We start from the raw sequence: 17,729 nt of genomic DNA on the forward strand, positions 1-17,729 counted from the left end.
CGCGTGTAAGTACCTAACGTCTCTAGAGAAATTAAAATATGAGCGATTTCCTTTCGAATCAAGCCGGTACCGGTGCCAAGTATGAAATATAGTGAAGCTGAAGCCGGTGGTAATTTCAACAAATTGCCGCCATTGTTCTGCAGGGATTCTGCATCGTGGAAAAACTTGGACGACCTCGCCTCGCACACTTGCATAGCACTTTTATTTCTTTATGTTATGTTGTCAGTGAAAGCCAAGCTTTTTTCCTACACCACAACGTAAAACGTGAAGATAAAGGTTTACACAAATAAATGAACGATACTTACTGTCGAATTGCAAGCGCTAAATATCAATTAAACAAGGGATTAAGCTTCCAATAAAGCATCACTCCTACTCTCAAGTATTGTGAAACATTTCAATAATTTCCCAGAAGGTTGCGTTTAATTCGGTCGAGCTGGGGTACAGAAATACTGCTGTTAAACAGCTCTCTGTATGAAAAGAGTCCAATTAGTACTGACAATGGAGCGATGTGCTGTAAATTAACGCTTGTTTGTATTGTTTTTGGACCAGCAACTTTTCAATGGCCGGTCCGCCTGAAATGGAATTGGAATATTGGTCGAGCTCGATTATTAGAGGCAAAAATTAGATTGAAAATAGAATGGGACTGAGAATTGATTTCGGGCGAGGTTCGATTGAAAAAGAATGGTACTGGTGTTAATTAGAAGGGGTTTCTTGCGTTATTATTTGTTTGGGCAGATAATTATTGAAAATAGATTAGGTAGAGAGCAACAAAACAACTGTTCTGATAGCCAGTTGATATGCTGTGTCCAAACAATGTTGTTTAGAACAAGCGTTGTAACATACAAAACTGCGTGAGACGTGGGTAGGCACCGCGATAATTCAAACGTTTCCTGTCCAAACGATAATTCAGGACAAAATGTATTGCGTGACTACACACGATAGTTATTCCCCGATTCTGACTCAACTTAATTCTAATATACATACCAATAGTTTCGCAGCGGTTGTGTGGAAACATACAAGATACATTGCAAGTTAAATAAAAGCTTTAAAAAAAATGAAGAACTTAATTTTGTTTTTTGTAGCAATTTTTTCTGGTTGTTGTTGGTTGGTTGATATGGGTGACACTCTTTCCCGGCCCGGATAATACCGACCCGGTTTTTTGTGTACACGCCTTTAGAAACTGACATGAGCTTCTATGGGCGTGTACCCAACTACCCACCCACCCACCTGCTATTATCAAAAATCATTTTATTTTTGGGCCTACCTTTTTAAGAGCATAACACTTATTTATTTCTATTTTGAAATTGTATTTTTGTAGATGATGTATCGTAATAGGTTCCGATAAAAGGGAACGAAAATGAGAAAATTTAAATCATGTCATACGCTCGAGCGGCAGCGCTGCTAAAAGTTACGTCCCACCATTTTAACGAGTTTGCATGGAATTACTTTTTGTCGAACCCAAAGAATGTGAATGTGATGATTTTTTTGCTGCTCGTTTTCTTAGCTGAAACTAGGCTGCAACTAACATTATATACTTACTTAGTTTTTTTTTCTTCTCGATTAGGTATCGAAAAAATACAATGTAGGGTACTTCAGCTATGAACTGTATTTGTTTCGTCAAATTAAATGAGCTACCGTAGGTATACTAGTGAACACATCGTTAACCTACGTGTACTTTGCATCGTAATGATAGGCATTAAAGATTGTCTGTGACAGCTTTCAATCCAAAAAGGATTGAATCATTTAATTCGACTAAGAATGCCCTAACAACAAGTTTGATTAAAGGTCAATCTTCTAATAATTAGTTCTCCAGAAATGGTTGGTTACTCCTGAAAAGTCTAATAACGGCAGTTGTTAGAATTCCACACAATTATATTGCTATAGACATATGCTAGTTACGTTCAAATAATGAAGAAATTACAGACTTGCAGTAGAAAATGTTTCATTCTAATAAACATTGCAAATAAATCGTTTGCAAAAGGCCGCAGTGATTTTTAGTCGCGGAAAAGATTAGCAATCAACTCGTGAATAATTAACAAGGATAGAATTAATAGAAGAAATCTTACTGTTAAGGTTAAAGGTGTGGAGTAAACGTTTGGTTTCGATTACTTACATAAACATCACCTAAGTAATCAAACTTATGTTCAAGTTTTCTTTCTACACCAATAAACGTTGACTTAAAAGTTCTAATGTATTGTACCTAAGTGACTTAATGCTTTTCATAGATCCCAAACGTAAATTGTACGTCAATTGGTTTAGTATCCAAACTACAGACAATGCCGTGTAATTCTGGCCAGTTCGAGCAATTTTATAGCGAGTCATTAGCCGAAAGTTCAACGAACCAAACCATCTGATTGCTAGACGCGACGTCGCTTGTTTATACCTACGAGCATTCATTAACGCTTCTGATGACGTTTCAATGCTTGCTAATTAAAGGGTAATTGGATACAAATTTATAGGCCTTCGTTTTGACTTAAACAAGTGTAATGAGCTTTACTGAAGTAGGGCTCTGTCTTTGAGTTGTATGTAGATGACTTTGCTTTTGTGTTCGTTCCATTTTAAGGTTCGTTGAAGTAATTTGATGATATTGACGGGTTTTTATTCATACTGCTTTGTTTCATCGCACATCTATGTTGGATGCAGGTGGTGAATCCAAAATGCTGTATGATTCGTTAAGTATTTTAGATTAAATTATGTTCAGAAATTTCATATTTTTTTTTGTCTTTAGATACGTAATTTGCGCTCTCGATAACTTGATTGTTAAACTTTAGGCAAATTTTATTGCGACTAGTTAATTAAGACGCGTAATACTAAATGACGTTTTACGAATTACATGTAGGCACCTAAGTACTATTTTATCTTATTAATCAGAAACATTTTGAATATTATTTGTTAGATATTGCTTTATTTGGGCTGTGGTTAAAACACTAGATAAGAGTACTAATGCATGAAAGATCTATTATTTTTTATAGCCCTTGGCCCTGAGCACCTTTCGGTGCATAAGGTCCAGACAGGTCATTGTTCTGTCCCATTGCTTTTTGATATTCGCGACACGAGACAGGTGGCACGCACGCCACCTGCTTCCGGCGTACGCGCATATTCGGATGTAGAATGCGACGGCCACACCGTTGTATTGGTCACTACAGTTGTAGCTGTCAATGTATTTAGCTAGTTTTTTTGCGTAAATGTTTTTACTACCGGCGCGACCTGATTACGAGTACGGTTTTGGTAATCAATTTAGATGCGCAATCTTGTAATTAACGCCACTATCGACCGATAACATAATATTGCAACCGAGCATCTGTACTCTTTATGCGTGCAATGACCCACCCCACATTCTTGTATATGTAAATAAATTTACTAAAGTAACGTGTTACATATTCTTCTTCTTTTCGTGAGGTTAAGTTAAATTTACGTTTACATAGGAGGATCATTATTCCTCTCTTGTCAATCATGTCAAAGACAGCTTGGGTTTCCAAGAAAAGGGTATGAATATGAAGGGATTATTGACATGTTCCTAATGATGTCGGTCATGTCAAGAACTTCGGAAGAGTTAACTGAAAATAGACCTAAAGTATATTTGTACCCAACTGTGGTCCAAGAATATATGCCATTATATCTAAATAATAAATTAAGTGAAAAAAAACGTGTTTCCAGTGCTTAATCTGTGTTTTAATAACTAAAAAGTCTGCCAAATATAAAAGTGGACTGTGATCGCCTGACTGGCGTTAAAACCATAGTATTTAGCCATAACTAAGTGCTTACCAAAATATATCTTATGCAATCGATAAAGCAGCCTTAAATTAACTTAATTCACCTTAAAGGACCAAGATTTGTATCCATTTTTAGTGTAAGGACGCCTTAATTTTTTAACAAGTGTACGAGTCTTTGTAAGTGACCAGAAGTTGTTGTATCATTGAATAATGACATATCCGGTGCGGGAGGACCATCGCCGGTGGTCGAGTGGCGACAAGAGATTCTGAAGAGTGTTCGAGCCTCGTTATTTCACGTCATGGAGAGGTGCGACGGTTTTCTCGTCTACCGGAAACCGGTGTACAGGGTTTTCCAGTATTTGGACACGTAAGTTATATATTTATATTACTTATTATAAACTTGATCAGTGTAAATAAGTATTAATCTAGAGATAGGTCTACTTTCGTGTTTTTTTTTTACATAAAACTGATTGACACAACCAAGTGCAGAAGAAGCCAGTAGAAAAGATGTGTCTCACTGGTTCAGTAACAGCCTATTCACTCTAGTTTTAGAGCCCTAGGTTGTATTTATCCATGAATTATGATTGAATATACAAAGTCTAAGGTGAGATTTAGAATTTTACTCATACCATATCATTATACTCATATATTTAAGTTTTCGATCATAACTCGTCGAATTGGAGGATTTAAATCCGTGTTTTTGTCCTCACAAGTAAGCTAAATTGAGTACCCTTGTATTCTTCGAATGGTGTCAGTTGCATGTTTGTTAACATGTGTCACAATGTTGAATTGAAACACTACGCGAACGTTAGGGTAATGGTTGAAGCCTCCTGTTCCCTTAATGCCTACTTTGTACTGGTACAGTCCGCAGCACAAGTGGTCGAGTGTGATTGTGGCGCTGAGGACTCTACTGCTAATGTACTCAAATTGTAAGTAGGTACTAGGAAGATAATTTAAAACAGCAACTTCTTCAACATCTGCTGCCAAGTGTATATTACAAGGATATTGTAGTCCACCCACAGTAGTATTTCTCTGGAAACATATTTCCTAAGCTACCTTTATGTCCATTGCTTGAAGGTGCTCACAGTTTTCATAACAGCTTTGTAACTGGGGTTATGACAAACAACCGTAAAACCACGCAAAGCACTAACTAGATAATTTAACTTCTATCACTCGTCCATCTAGCGTTCATAAAATGACGTCGTCTCAAATCCTACTATCGTTAATGTTCATATGTAACCTGTCTAGACTGGTAGGGAGATTAATTAAATTCCTGATGATGAATTAATGATTATTCCCCAAGAAAACCTCTGCAGGATTGAAAGCGTCCACTGACAGTTGGCATGGCAGTGAACGTGTGCTGGGCTCTGCAAGTTTTATGCGGCTCTCACGCCCGTCGCGTTCGCATGCATTCTTAATATCTGCTTGGATGGCTTTGCTCTGCTTACTCGTGCTCATTGTGTGTATATTTACTATACCAGCGCGTTGAGTGGATTTGAATAGTGGCTTAATAAAAATTGTTTTATACCTTATCTTCTGAAGCGTAGATGAAATAAAAAAACCATAGAAGGACCGTGTTGAACAAAGAGGTACCTTTTTAAGAGGTGCCAACACTAAAGATTGATCAACTATATGGCGTCAAAAGAAGATAAATTACTTACGTATCAAACCAAACCTTAGTCTTTAAATACGGTCACAATCACGATATTTAAACTGTCACCCATTTTGCAACAAATTATTTCTCATAAAAAAAACTTTTTATATAATTTTTATCGATGACTGTATATTTGATTGACTATTCTTGCATTGTCATCCAAACTATATCCGGTCCGTTGTTACCAAGTTTAAAGTTGAGTTGATGCCATTAACCGTTGAAGAGTTCCGTCCCACGGAGACAATCTAAGCCGGACCACCAGAATTTCACTGCTAGATCATTGTATGATCTCCGGACTTACATAATAAGGGATGTCAAATTTCATCTTAATCGGATACCAGAAAAAAGATAAGAAAATTCCAGAATGTACAAAATGTAAAAAGTTTTTCAAAAAATCCTAAACTACTCTATTCTATTCTAAAAAATTCAAGTCCGTGACGTTGTTGCCTAGTGCCTACTCAATACAAAAGATAGTTAACTAAACAACAAGTAATATGCACTGAGCTAAAATATTTCACGTTAACTTTCCCAAACTAACAGACTGAAGTCCAAATCGATAAGGTAGCCGAGCTGCTTCAAAATTCAGAGCGTATAGAATTTTATCAAACACATTTTTCAGGCTTTCCTATGCGTCAAGAGCTACTAGAACTAGAATGGAAGGTAGCTGAAGTCGAGATTTCAGGTGCATTTTTATAAAATTGATGTTTTGTTGTTTCTTTAAGTTTTTAGTTTATCTTTGAATCAGAATCTTTATTGGTATACGTAGGTAGGTTGGATAACAATGTTGGTTGTTTCGCGCCTTTTGCCATGTTTTAGAGCTGTAGAGGGCTGTAGCTATAGAGAGATTGAACAGAAATTAATAATTGATGAGATCGTTTGGGTAACACCACTTATCCCTTGCGAAATCAGAAGAACGTTTTATAATTAAGCACGTTAAGTTTAAATCGATACGCGAGTACTTTTTTACTACGAAAGGGTGCGGTGTTTTCATTACGCGCATTTAAATATAGCATATCAAAGGGGAGCTAAGTGTTTTTAAAGGTGCACTGTTGTTGTGATCCCTCGCTCGTGCACGAGAACATAACGTCAAAATAGAAATAATAGCTTTTTAGACGTTAGACGTGTTTTAAAATGTCTAATTATAAACGCAATTTGCTCTAAATTAGGACAGATAATTCTAATAAAAACACTCGCGAGTAGGTAATCTCGACTATCATATGCATTAAAAAAAAATAAGTCTTAAAAGATCTATAACATAGACAAGGTATTAATTACAAGCAGTCAGTAGCAGTTAACCTCCGACACAAAAAGAGGGGATATAAGTTTGACCGCTATATTTGTCTGTCTGTGGCACCGTAGCTTTTAAACGGGTAGATCGATTTGAATGCGTTTTTTTTATTCGAAATCAGGTTTTCTAGCGATGGTTCTTAGACATGTTTCACGAAAATCGGTTTAGCCGTTTTTGAGATATTGAACTTTGAAGTGACAAAGTCGGGGGTTTTCCAACTTTGTTGGTTAGGTTATTGATCACAATGCTACTTATAAATAAATAAATAAATATCACGGGACAATTCACACCAATTGACCTAGTTCCAAAGTAAGCTTAGCAAAGCTTGTGTTATGGGTACCTACTAAGCAACGGATAAATATAATTATATATGTAGATATAGATACATACTTAAATACATATTAAACATCCAAGACCCGAGAACAAACATTCGTATTTTTCAAACAAATATCTGCCCCGACACGGGAATCGAACCCGGGACCTCAAGCTTCGTAGTCAGGTTCCCTAACCACTCGGCCATGTGGTCGTCAAACTTATAACATTTTATTATTTGAAACTAGCGAGACGAAACATCAAAGACTACTTTTAAAAACTCAGCCAACTAAAATTTCGTGGAACGAAATGTTTTCAAAAACAATTAAAACGTAACTATGAAAAAAAGTGGACAATCGGCGCAGAGAGAGGACGTCTAAAAATAAAATAGAAAAATTCGTCTGAATGCGAACATTCAAAGTTCTTTTGTAATTAGCTTTTGTTAAATTCTCTCCCTGTAATATTTATTGCTTACTGGTAAGTTCTCTGGGGGATTTATAAGCGTAGTTATAAAAAAACCCTTTAGGTTTCATGGGTTCACTCAGCCCTATAATGGATTTCGTTTTTAGTCGCTTTTCCCTCTTCTATTGGCGTCTAAGCGACAGTGAAAATGCTCATTTGCTCAGGTGCACTTAACTGCAAAGTGAAAAAGGGGAGAAACGCTTACATATCTCTCGATAATTCTTTAAATTTCAAAGTATTTACTTTAAAACCATTCACATATAATTTTTATTTTGAAAACTACTTCATTTTGTTGTGCTTGTAATTTTTTATCAAAAATATTACTTACCTACAGTTCAATACATGAACATAAAATAAAAAAGTAAATCTATAAAAAATCAAGTCCAGTCCAGTGACCAGTGGTGGTGTAGTGGTATAGTACGTGGCACGGAATGCCGAGGACCTGGGTTCGATTCCCAGCGCTGGTCTATTTTTCTGGTTTTTCTGTGCATTTGTTTCAGTTTGTATTTTCGATATGGGTTTTACGGGATGACCGTATAAGTAACAAATTTGTAGTTGAAATAAAAAAATACAAAAGACTCCAAAAACCAATCTTAAATATTATCTGTAAAGCAATGAAAATAAAATAAATAAAATATAATTTTTAATTTTATTGATAACTTAAAAAACATGTAAATATAAAATATAGACACAAAATAGAAAATAGCAACACTTCGAATGTAAGAAAAACTGAATGAAGAAGAGAAAAAAAGCATAGACCCTCTGGACCTCTGTTCTACAGCCTTCCTATAAGCTGGCTGTAATAATAACGCTAATTTTGTTGTTTAACTTCCAATAAAGTTTTTTAATACAACTCCCATTTTTCATACCTACAATCACGTTACCCTTGCTTGCCAAACTTCTATCAATATCTTTACGTGGAAGAAGAGAATCTCGTGAATTCGGCGTCCAAATTACCTTGTCTTAAAAGCATTTAGAAGTTGTGAGTCGTAACTATGCTATGACGCATTTTTCCTTCATTATCTCTAGTCTTAACTTCCCTATCCTGTAGCTGTATGGTATCGCACGCCTGCAGAGCACTAATGTCCTTGCTGCCCTTGCTGGGTGATTTATAGTGAGACGAATAATCGATAATATTGCTGTTGCGACGCTAGCGCGTTCGCACGACGCTCTCAGCTACTGCATGACGCTGTCTGAGTAGCTGAACTTTAAAAGTAAAAGTTTTTTATTTATGACGTTGAGTCCATCAAGTAATTGCTTTACCACCCTAAGGTCTAGGTCCGTTGTATGTTGTATAATTTCAGAAAACGCATCTTAAATTACACTTTGATTTGATTACTTAATTGAAACTCTTGAGTTTACGAAAAAAGTTTTAAGAACATAAATTTTAAAAACTTTCCAGGTTTCCCTTTTTTAACCAAACGACTATTAGTAGTCGAAACGACGATGTAATTAATACTCGCGTGATATGTTATGATTGTGGTAGTAGTTCTACTTTCTGTGTCAGTTCAGTAGCCATAAAACGACCCTGCGTATATTTTGCTTTTCTAACACTAGATTACACCTACAGATTTTTACGGAACTCGGCGCGCGCACTTGTCCGGTTTTTTAGGGTTCCGTAGCCAAAATGACAAAAACGGAACCCTTATAGTTTCGCCATGTCTGTCTGTCTGTCCGTCTCCGCGGCTTTGCTCAGGGACTATCAATGTTAGAAAGCTGTAATTTTCCACGAATACATATGTACTTAAACTATGCCGACAAAATGGTATAATAAAAAATCCAAACAATTTTTTTAGAGTACCTCCCATAAGCGTAAAGTGGGGGTGATTTTTTTTCTCATCCAATCTTGTAGTGTGGGGTATCGTTGGATAGGTCTTTTAAAACCATTAGGGGCTTGCTCTAACGATTTTTCGATTCAGTGATTTGTTTGCAAAATATTCGACTTTAAAGTGCAAATTTTCATTAAAATCGAGCGTACCCCCCTTTTTTGAAAAAAAAAATCAGAATGGTACCTAGTAAGTATATCAAACTTACAAGGAAAACTATAGCGGTTAAGTTTTCTTGAGAATTATTAGTAGTTTAAGAGTAGGTAAATAACAGCCTGAGGTATAAAATATACCTAAACTTGGAATATTCCGTACAAAATACGAAATCCTTATAAAATTTTTTTTTTTTTTTGTAATGGCCATGGAACCCTATTTCGGGCGTGAACGACACGCTCTTGGCCGGTTTTATTTAAATAGTACACTCCCACTAAATCGCATCAAATTAATTAATCCAGTAACATTAAACCAAAAGGGCTTATAAGAATGATGTATGGTCATTATTTTTATTGAATAACACCCGGTGCGAGTCCATAACATAATACAGTTGAGTGCATTCATATCAATAATGCAAACCCCTCGTAACTAGGGTAACCAGGTGGCAAATTCTCTTAGAGACTCTTTAAAGTCTTGAGAGGTCGTTTCCCACAGAAAAAAGACTTCGATGCAAATTTTAGTAGCGACCTTTGGCTTAGCTTGGGTACAATTTTTAAAAAAGTCTCTAATCAAAGGCACTTCACTTTTTTTCTACTCTATTTCCTATAAATACACCCGCGTGAATCCAGGGCACGTCACTATATAACTAAATAAGTATCATACCTATATGTAAACCTTTTGTGAAAAATTATCTTACTGAACGTGAACGTAACGGTGTTAGTTATAATGAGTTGATTATTTTTTGTATAAAAAGATCATGATCTTTTTTACTGAATTTTATTAAATCACCGAAAAATCGTGACGGTTCCAAAATAGAATTGGACTCTGTAAGGATGTTCGAAATCCTATATTATTTATTAGGACACATCCTGACGTACCTAATATGGTAACCCTAGTCGTAAGTGAATAAACACGCACAAGCACGATCTGGGGGCAGCACGTGTTAAATTTCACGCTTCATTTCATCCTAAAAGTGGTCAAAGAGCATGAATTTTGTAGGTTTATTGCGCCGCGAATTTGTTTGCTTTTGCTTTTGCCCGTGAAAGGCCCATTTTGCAACGCGCGTGCACTGATTTTACATTTTTGCGTGTATTTTAAGGCTGGTATTTGAGGTTTACTCGTAAGTCTCCCAGAACACTGCCTTCACACGTCTTTATTTTACTGTGACTAACGCCACAAACCTGCAAACCAAAAAAAAAAGTTTGTCTCGATTTTGTATCGAAACAACGATACAGTCATCTGCATTAATATCTGCGGAACGGAGCGGAACGTGCAAAATATTTGACACATCCTACCGGCCCTAGAAAGTCCTATGAGATATTTATGCACGCTTTGTGTTGTCAGATATTTTATTTGGCGGTGGTAACTGTACTAGTATAGATGCGTTGTATGATTATATATAACCGGATTTTAATCATAGAATAGGTAAATATTCCTCGGCTCAGATTCGTTAGCAAACTGGAATGAGCGTGATTTACAACCCCTATGAGCTTCGGATAAACAAGCTTTTGTAACGCAAACATTTGTAGCCCCTTTTGCTCGAGGGTGGCAATGGCGGCACTCGTATCGATTAGATTTGCAAATGGTGCAGTTCGTGTTTTTTTTAGGGTTCTGTACCTCAGTTGGCATCAACGGAACCTATGAGGGCTTACGTAGCTGGCGCGGGTGCTCGGAGCGGGCGCACGCCTTATGGCGCGGGTACACACATGTAAAATGACGCGTGCATTACGTTATTGGTAGGTAGGTACTGCCACAAGATTTTCGAATGGTTGTCGGGTTCCCCGGTGGTCCATTTAGTTTGACACCTAAGCTAAGTGCAGGTACGAATCCGATCCGGAGCATCAACAATATTTTCATTTTTGAAAAATGAAAATATTGTTGATTTTATTTTACAGTTTAATTTTACTTCAATGTTGTTTGTCACGAACTTTAACGGTCATGGAAGCGACAGTTAGAGTACTAGTTCCGCTCTCGATGCACCAACAACTTCGAGGAAACCCTTGTAAATTTTATACAGTGCGAAAGATTCGGGAAGAGTTATGAAGTTTTGAATTCTGTAAAATTTGAGAGTTTTAAATATTGTGTTACTTTTTGCAACACTCACCCTGATATCAGTTTCCGACTTAAGTACTACACATTATTAAAATTTCATGCAGGTATTTTTAATTTTAATATAGGCGAGGAAAACAGATATGACAGCGAGAAAAGCGGGGTTTCTAATTCATGAAAGTTATGTATTGTACAGCCCAGGAAACTGAAATGCTTACCAGGGTGGAATCTTTGTGCCACTGACGTCATATTGACATTCCACACATAGACCAAAAAAATCATAGCGAAATTGATTATGAAAAGGTAAGGTATGGTAGAAAACCCTAGTACGTCATTCAGTTTCCTCCAATGTATACTGTATGTAATTTACTGTACCGCTCTTTCCTTTTTTTACGTACGTATTGATACAACTTTGAAAGGAAGTATTTTTTTTTATTTATTTAACCATTACAAATCTGTACCTTAACAGCTAAAGCCAAAACAGCACAAACTTATAAATTGTAATGCTCGCTTCACATTATTCCCAGTAAAATCGTGCCAGTAGCGATACATTGCGGGGTCACAATCCAAACGAGTTACACAAGATCGATCGAGCGCCGCAGTGTCATGCTACTGGAACGGTTTTACTGGAATAATGTGAACCGGGCTTAAGTAGTACCTGCGTATCCAAAGTGAAAATAATATACTTTTTCTTACGTGAGGCTCTTAAGTTTTAAAGTATAGCATTATTAAAATCACAAGTAGGTAGGTACTATTTGGTACAAATACTTAATATACTAGGTATTCAAAGCAAACTATCAGTTATTCTATTAGGTAATTCGTTAATATAAAATGGCTAACACTTGATCCTCGCAGCTTAAAACTGTGTCATCGGTAAATTTTCCCTGTGCACAAATGTCTGTAATTACATGGTTTATTTTGCAATGTAAATTAAATTGTTAGCATTTAATGGAAAGTGAGTTGACACTAGCTCGGCTTACAGGGCTGGCAATGGACCAAATACCGAGGTGACATTCCGCGCAAAGTTGCGGGTAAAGGAGTGCATTGCCATACTCGTCCGAATTGAAGGTTCATCAGGTTACTTCTTTTTAGCGACTACTGTGATAGTTACTTCTATTTATGTCTGTTTACTGCAAGCTCAAAGAACATTTATTTATTAAATTTCAATAAATTCATTCTTTAAACTTATTTACTTAGTAGAGTGGAAAGAAAAGTACATAACAATATGCGTTAAACCGTTAGAATACGTATGTAAACAAAAATTAAAAGTTATCAGTTTTAGTAAGTTGAAGTTTATCTATTAATTAATGAACTTATTGTATTGATAATTGATGTATTGTATTAACAACTAAAAATTTAAACTCAAGACGAAGATAAGAAAAAATGGGAATGCAAAGTTTGACTGTTAAAATCGCACCTCAATGTCAATGTCCAATAATCGCACAAAAAGGATTGAGTTTCATTGTGTCCGTTGTAATGCGTTAATAACAAATTGAAATTAATTTGTCAAAAAAGATCAAACAAACAACAAACTCCCTGGGTAGTATTTGAATGTCACTAGCAATACACACGACAAGTGTAAGTAATGACTAGGTTCTATCAAAGTTATTTATAGCGTTTGTCCTCCTCAGCACTGACTGATGCCAGAGAAACACGCAATGCTTCGTGTGACGTACAAATTGCTGTAAGAACTCTAGTTTAAGTACTTGGTGAAATAAAAAGATATTTAAATCCTATAGGTACAGAGTGTATTTTATACAAAAACCAAGAGTAACCAAATGTTGGTTTTAACGCTGTGAAGCGATATTAAAATAATCTTTCAGTTTAACATTAACTTACCAAATCGTTTTTTTAAAGCAGCTGTCTAATGCGGACTATAATTTGATAGAGAGAGAAGTCTAAGAGAAGCAGAAGAAGAACGTTATATGATGGCTGCAACGTCAGCAAGTGCGAAGTTTCGAATAAAAACAAAGTAGTGATGACGCAAATTTTTTTCATAAGGAAAAAAAATTAAGTACCTACCTATGTTTATTAGGGCATTTACTAACTACCCTTAAAGTTTGTGGTTGTAGCAAAAACACACGCTGTACACATTCTGCAAAATGCAAAACCACAGTGCAAAACTGTATGCGAGAGATTGTCAATATAATATAATTCGAGGTGACAAAAGGGTGTCATCTATTGGGCACTAGCGCGTCGAGCACTCGGCCGTTTACCTTAATTGGTAAGAGTATAAATGATGAGAGTATTGTAAAGGGGCGGCGTAACGTTTTTTACAATGAGACGGTTTGGGACAGAAGTATCTGCCGAATTATGTTTGAAATACATAGTTCCATTATCGAATTAGAAGAAGTAGAGATATTTCACCGTCTATAGAATTATGTTAGAAATTAGAGAGTCGTTAAGGCGAATGCAAAGCGCAGTTGTGGTGGTTATCACTACTTGTGAGGGAAATGTAGTTAAACCAGCGTCAGTTGTTTCATAAGTGCTATAGGCCGCCTTCGTTCGCTTAAAACTACGAGTAGGTGTACATCATTAAATATCGCTTACGGTATGAGGAAGGTGTAAGAAAGACAAGACATGCATTAGCAAAAGATTAGCAATCATGATATCTGAGCGTGATAATTTATAGCCTTTGCATACAGCGTTTTTTAAACGCGCCGTGTACGCTTTTGTATCGATGCAAACGCGATACGTACGCGAGTTGTATGGGGGGTTAAAAATGCGAAGCCTCTTAATTTTTTAAATAGTAGTTTTCAGCTTACAACTGCTATGTTTACTCCAATTTTTAACTCCAGTTTTCACGTTACTCCGCCAACTTTGCATTGACTGCTGGCTAATATTTGCACGACGCAAGTTCTTTGCTTAGAGCATTAAACCAACCGGAAACGCCAACGACGGCAATTCGTCTCCATGAAAAATATAAGAGCAGTGATCATGATCCTTATGTGAGATTGCGCGTGAACGCATGAAGCTCAAATTAGTTTGACAAATTCGATGTCGACGTGTACAGTCAAGGAATTTAATTCATGGGCTATCATGGAACCTTTTCAAAGGAAAGACTTTCCTTGTTAATTAATGCGATGTCACTATGACGTTTACTGTGAAATTGTTCTATGGTGGCCAATGAATTAAACTCCTTGACCGTACGTTTGCTTACGCTGTCTTGTGTCTCTTTATAGATGATGCTCTTTTTGGTTTTGTACCTCATTGTAGGTACCTACTTGTGTAACTGAGGGCGCTTTCTGACTAGTCGTTTTTGGCATACGCACTAGATTAAACAGAACGCGCGTGTATGGGTAGTGCCACTGCCACGAGAGTTGAACTGAATGATTACACACAGCTACAAAAAGAACGAATGACTTAATGTCAAAATCCGGCTGTCATTACATAACATGTTCTTGTGTGCGTGACTTCAACTCTGGTGGCACTACCTATATACCCACTCATTCCTTGTTCAATGCTCCAAGATAACAAAAGCGCACCTGTACGCGCGTCCACGCGCTTCCAAAGACGAACTTATTGTGCCTCCAGTGGGTTTAATGCTTGAAGTTTCCGTGACTAGGTGTGACTTGCAACTTCTGATTCAGTTCACCCCTGTTGATACTGTACGAGTATAACGTAATATATGAACTGTTATGTTGCTATTATTGATTTGACTTTCTGTTCTAGCTGATTGTGACGATTCTATAATACAGTAGTAGCTATATGCTCAGATCAAATAAAAGCTATATCTTAATCTAAATCGACTTTGTTGATGAAATAAATGAGAATTCAGAAACTTTCTAACAAAATCAAAAATCAAAATATATTTTTTATTTCGTAAATAAACAGCATAGGGCTCTTTTTCGTGAATCTACCAGCGCTTCCGAAAAGACTATCATTGTCAAGAAAAACATGACGCAAGAAACTTGGCAATGCTTAAGTAATTTCTAGGGTTCCGTACTCCATAGGTACTGTAGGTTTAGCACCCTACGGAAACCACCACTAATTACTAAGTTACCTCACCGTTGACCGTCTGTAGTCTTTTTAAAAACAGGTTATATGTAATTACTTTATTGCTACTTCACCGTAAATTGAGCACAAAATAAATACTTATTAATCCACTTAATCCAATAAATAATAGAAATAAGACTAAATTCTGACCTAAATATTTTTTACCAAAAAATCAAGAAAAGAAGACTTTCTTAATTGTAAGATTTTAAAAGACGATAAAAGTTTAAATGCTCGTTAAATGGTAACGGAAAGTCATTATCGAATAACTTGGCAAATGTTGAGCAATATAACTCGGTCAACGAGAAATAACGAACATCATAATATGATACGATCAAAAAACATGACCCTCTGCAGCCGGATAAAAAGCGAAATCCCCCGACTAAATTGGTTTTTGACAAAGAGTCGGCTTGCGCATTATCCCCCAGTGTATCTCAGCCATTCGTCCGTTTCTGTGGATAACATTCTATCTTTAGGGCTGGCGATATAACAATTTTTTTATTACATTAACATGGATTTGATACGATTTCTAAATTTAAACTGTATAAAAAATACGTTACAAATAGACACGTATGAGATTGCGTACACTTACTATGCGTACGTTCACCCCACATGACTCTAAGGTAGTTGTAGGTAAACCCACATTTTTGTGATGTCTACTGAAATTTCATGAAGAAATTTTTGTGCCAACATTGTCTGAAGGCTTTTACAAATGCTTCACTTGTACGTGTTGCATTTAGGTGCCAAGAGTTCAGAGTCCAGAAAATCACAGGAATTAAATTGTGTCCGGAAACAATTGTTCATCTACCTAAACTTCAAATTCTTACTACTTCCTTTCAAAGGAAACTATGCAATGTCAAATACCTGCGTCCAAACTTTCCCCATTTAAGTCTTGCTCGAATGAGAGTGTTTGAATTGAAAACTGGTGAATTATCCCTAATTTACTCAAAGGATAGTTCCCGTCGTCTCTGCTCATCGGGCACCCAATGAAGCGAGGAGACATAGCAGTAGGAGCAGCAGTAATGAATAAAACCGGTTTTTGCTACAGAACTATAATTAAACTTTTTTACGAGTAGGTAACGCATGTGACGGTTTTATAGCAGAGCATTATTGGGACATAGGACTAGGTAATGATCGATAATTCTCTATCGTTTGCCCGAATTTCATGTGCAATAATGTACAGTACACCTACTGTTTTCCATACGTTTTATTTGTCGTTAGATGTTTAAATTCCGAAGCAGATTTTTTTTTGTTTCCGTTTTGTCTGATAAAAAATCTTGTGAGTGGCACGATTTCATATATTTGATGGCAAATGTTGTTATGACAAACGAAATTATGGGAAAAGGTCCAAGTGTTACCATGTTAACAAACCACATGTTTATCAGTTCTGTAGGTAAAATGAAAAAAGTCGCTCTAATAAAATAAGTGTTATTTTATTTGTTTATGGTTCGTGTACATGAATTGTAAGGTCAAATGAGGGCAAATTCTGCAATGAGGGAATTGTGTCTATGGAGTTCAGCACGCAACAGACTAATAATGTAAAAACTACTTATGAGGTTATTTCGCTATGTGCCGTTTACAAATGTCGTACTTATTTCAGGCGTGTTCCAAAAACCAAACAACAATAAGTACGCGAAAAACTCATTGAACATGGCTTAAATATTCCCTTAGTTCAGTTTAGTTTATTGCGCATTCAGTATAATAGTAGATTTTACACCAAGGAGATAAAGCACTGTATTATGTCACGGGCACGATATTGAATCCTGAGCGTAACGAAGGACTCCAGATTGAACTTCTGAGCGAAGTGAGGGAATCAAGATGGAGTCCTGAGAGCAGTGAAGGATTTAAGTGCGTCAGCAGGTGTGAAATAGTTATTTGTGCAACAAGAGAGCAAAGTCGTTTTGGTGCGAGTGTTGATTTTGAATCCCGAGTAAGCGAAGGATTCTATAATTGAATCACGAGCGACAGCAAGTGATTCTAGGTTAGAATCCTGAGATCAGCGAGGGATTTAAACACACGAGATGCAAAAAAAACTTTGGTCTCGTGTGACACATACAATTTTTCACCTCAGCAGTGAGAACATAATTTAAATGTAACATAAGAATAAAACCACATAGGTATATCTACCCGTTTACAAAACAATCACATTTTTTAAAATATAATCCGAAAGAATCAAATATAATAATCACATTTAAAACCCTTACTCAAAAATGATACGTACAGTTGCGATTACATCTTTAAAAAGCCACCAGAAAGTTAAGAACAATACAAATCTCATA

General features: G+C 36.3%; 1 protein-coding gene across 6 annotated transcripts in view; it reads left to right on the forward strand.

The window, feature by feature from the left end:
* The window catches only part of Fak (protein tyrosine kinase 2 Fak), a 149,729-nt gene that overhangs the window by 19,482 nt on the left and 112,518 nt on the right, over window positions 1-17,729 (forward strand). For 3 of the 6 annotated variants that reach the window (XM_074106876.1, XM_074106877.1, XM_074106878.1), the window contains exon 2: window positions 3,658-4,080. The exons of the other annotated variants lie outside the window; for them this stretch is intronic. In XM_074106876.1, coding sequence (XP_073962977.1) covers window positions 4,013-4,080 — 68 coding nt within the window. In that variant the 5' untranslated portion in view covers window positions 3,658-4,012. The remainder of the gene's footprint in view (window positions 1-3,657; window positions 4,081-17,729) is intronic. 6 annotated transcript variants of the gene reach the window in all.

Source organism: Choristoneura fumiferana, chromosome 24 (assembly GCF_025370935.1).
Source record: "Choristoneura fumiferana chromosome 24, NRCan_CFum_1, whole genome shotgun sequence".
NCBI classification, from domain to species: Eukaryota; Metazoa; Arthropoda; class Insecta; order Lepidoptera; family Tortricidae; genus Choristoneura; species Choristoneura fumiferana.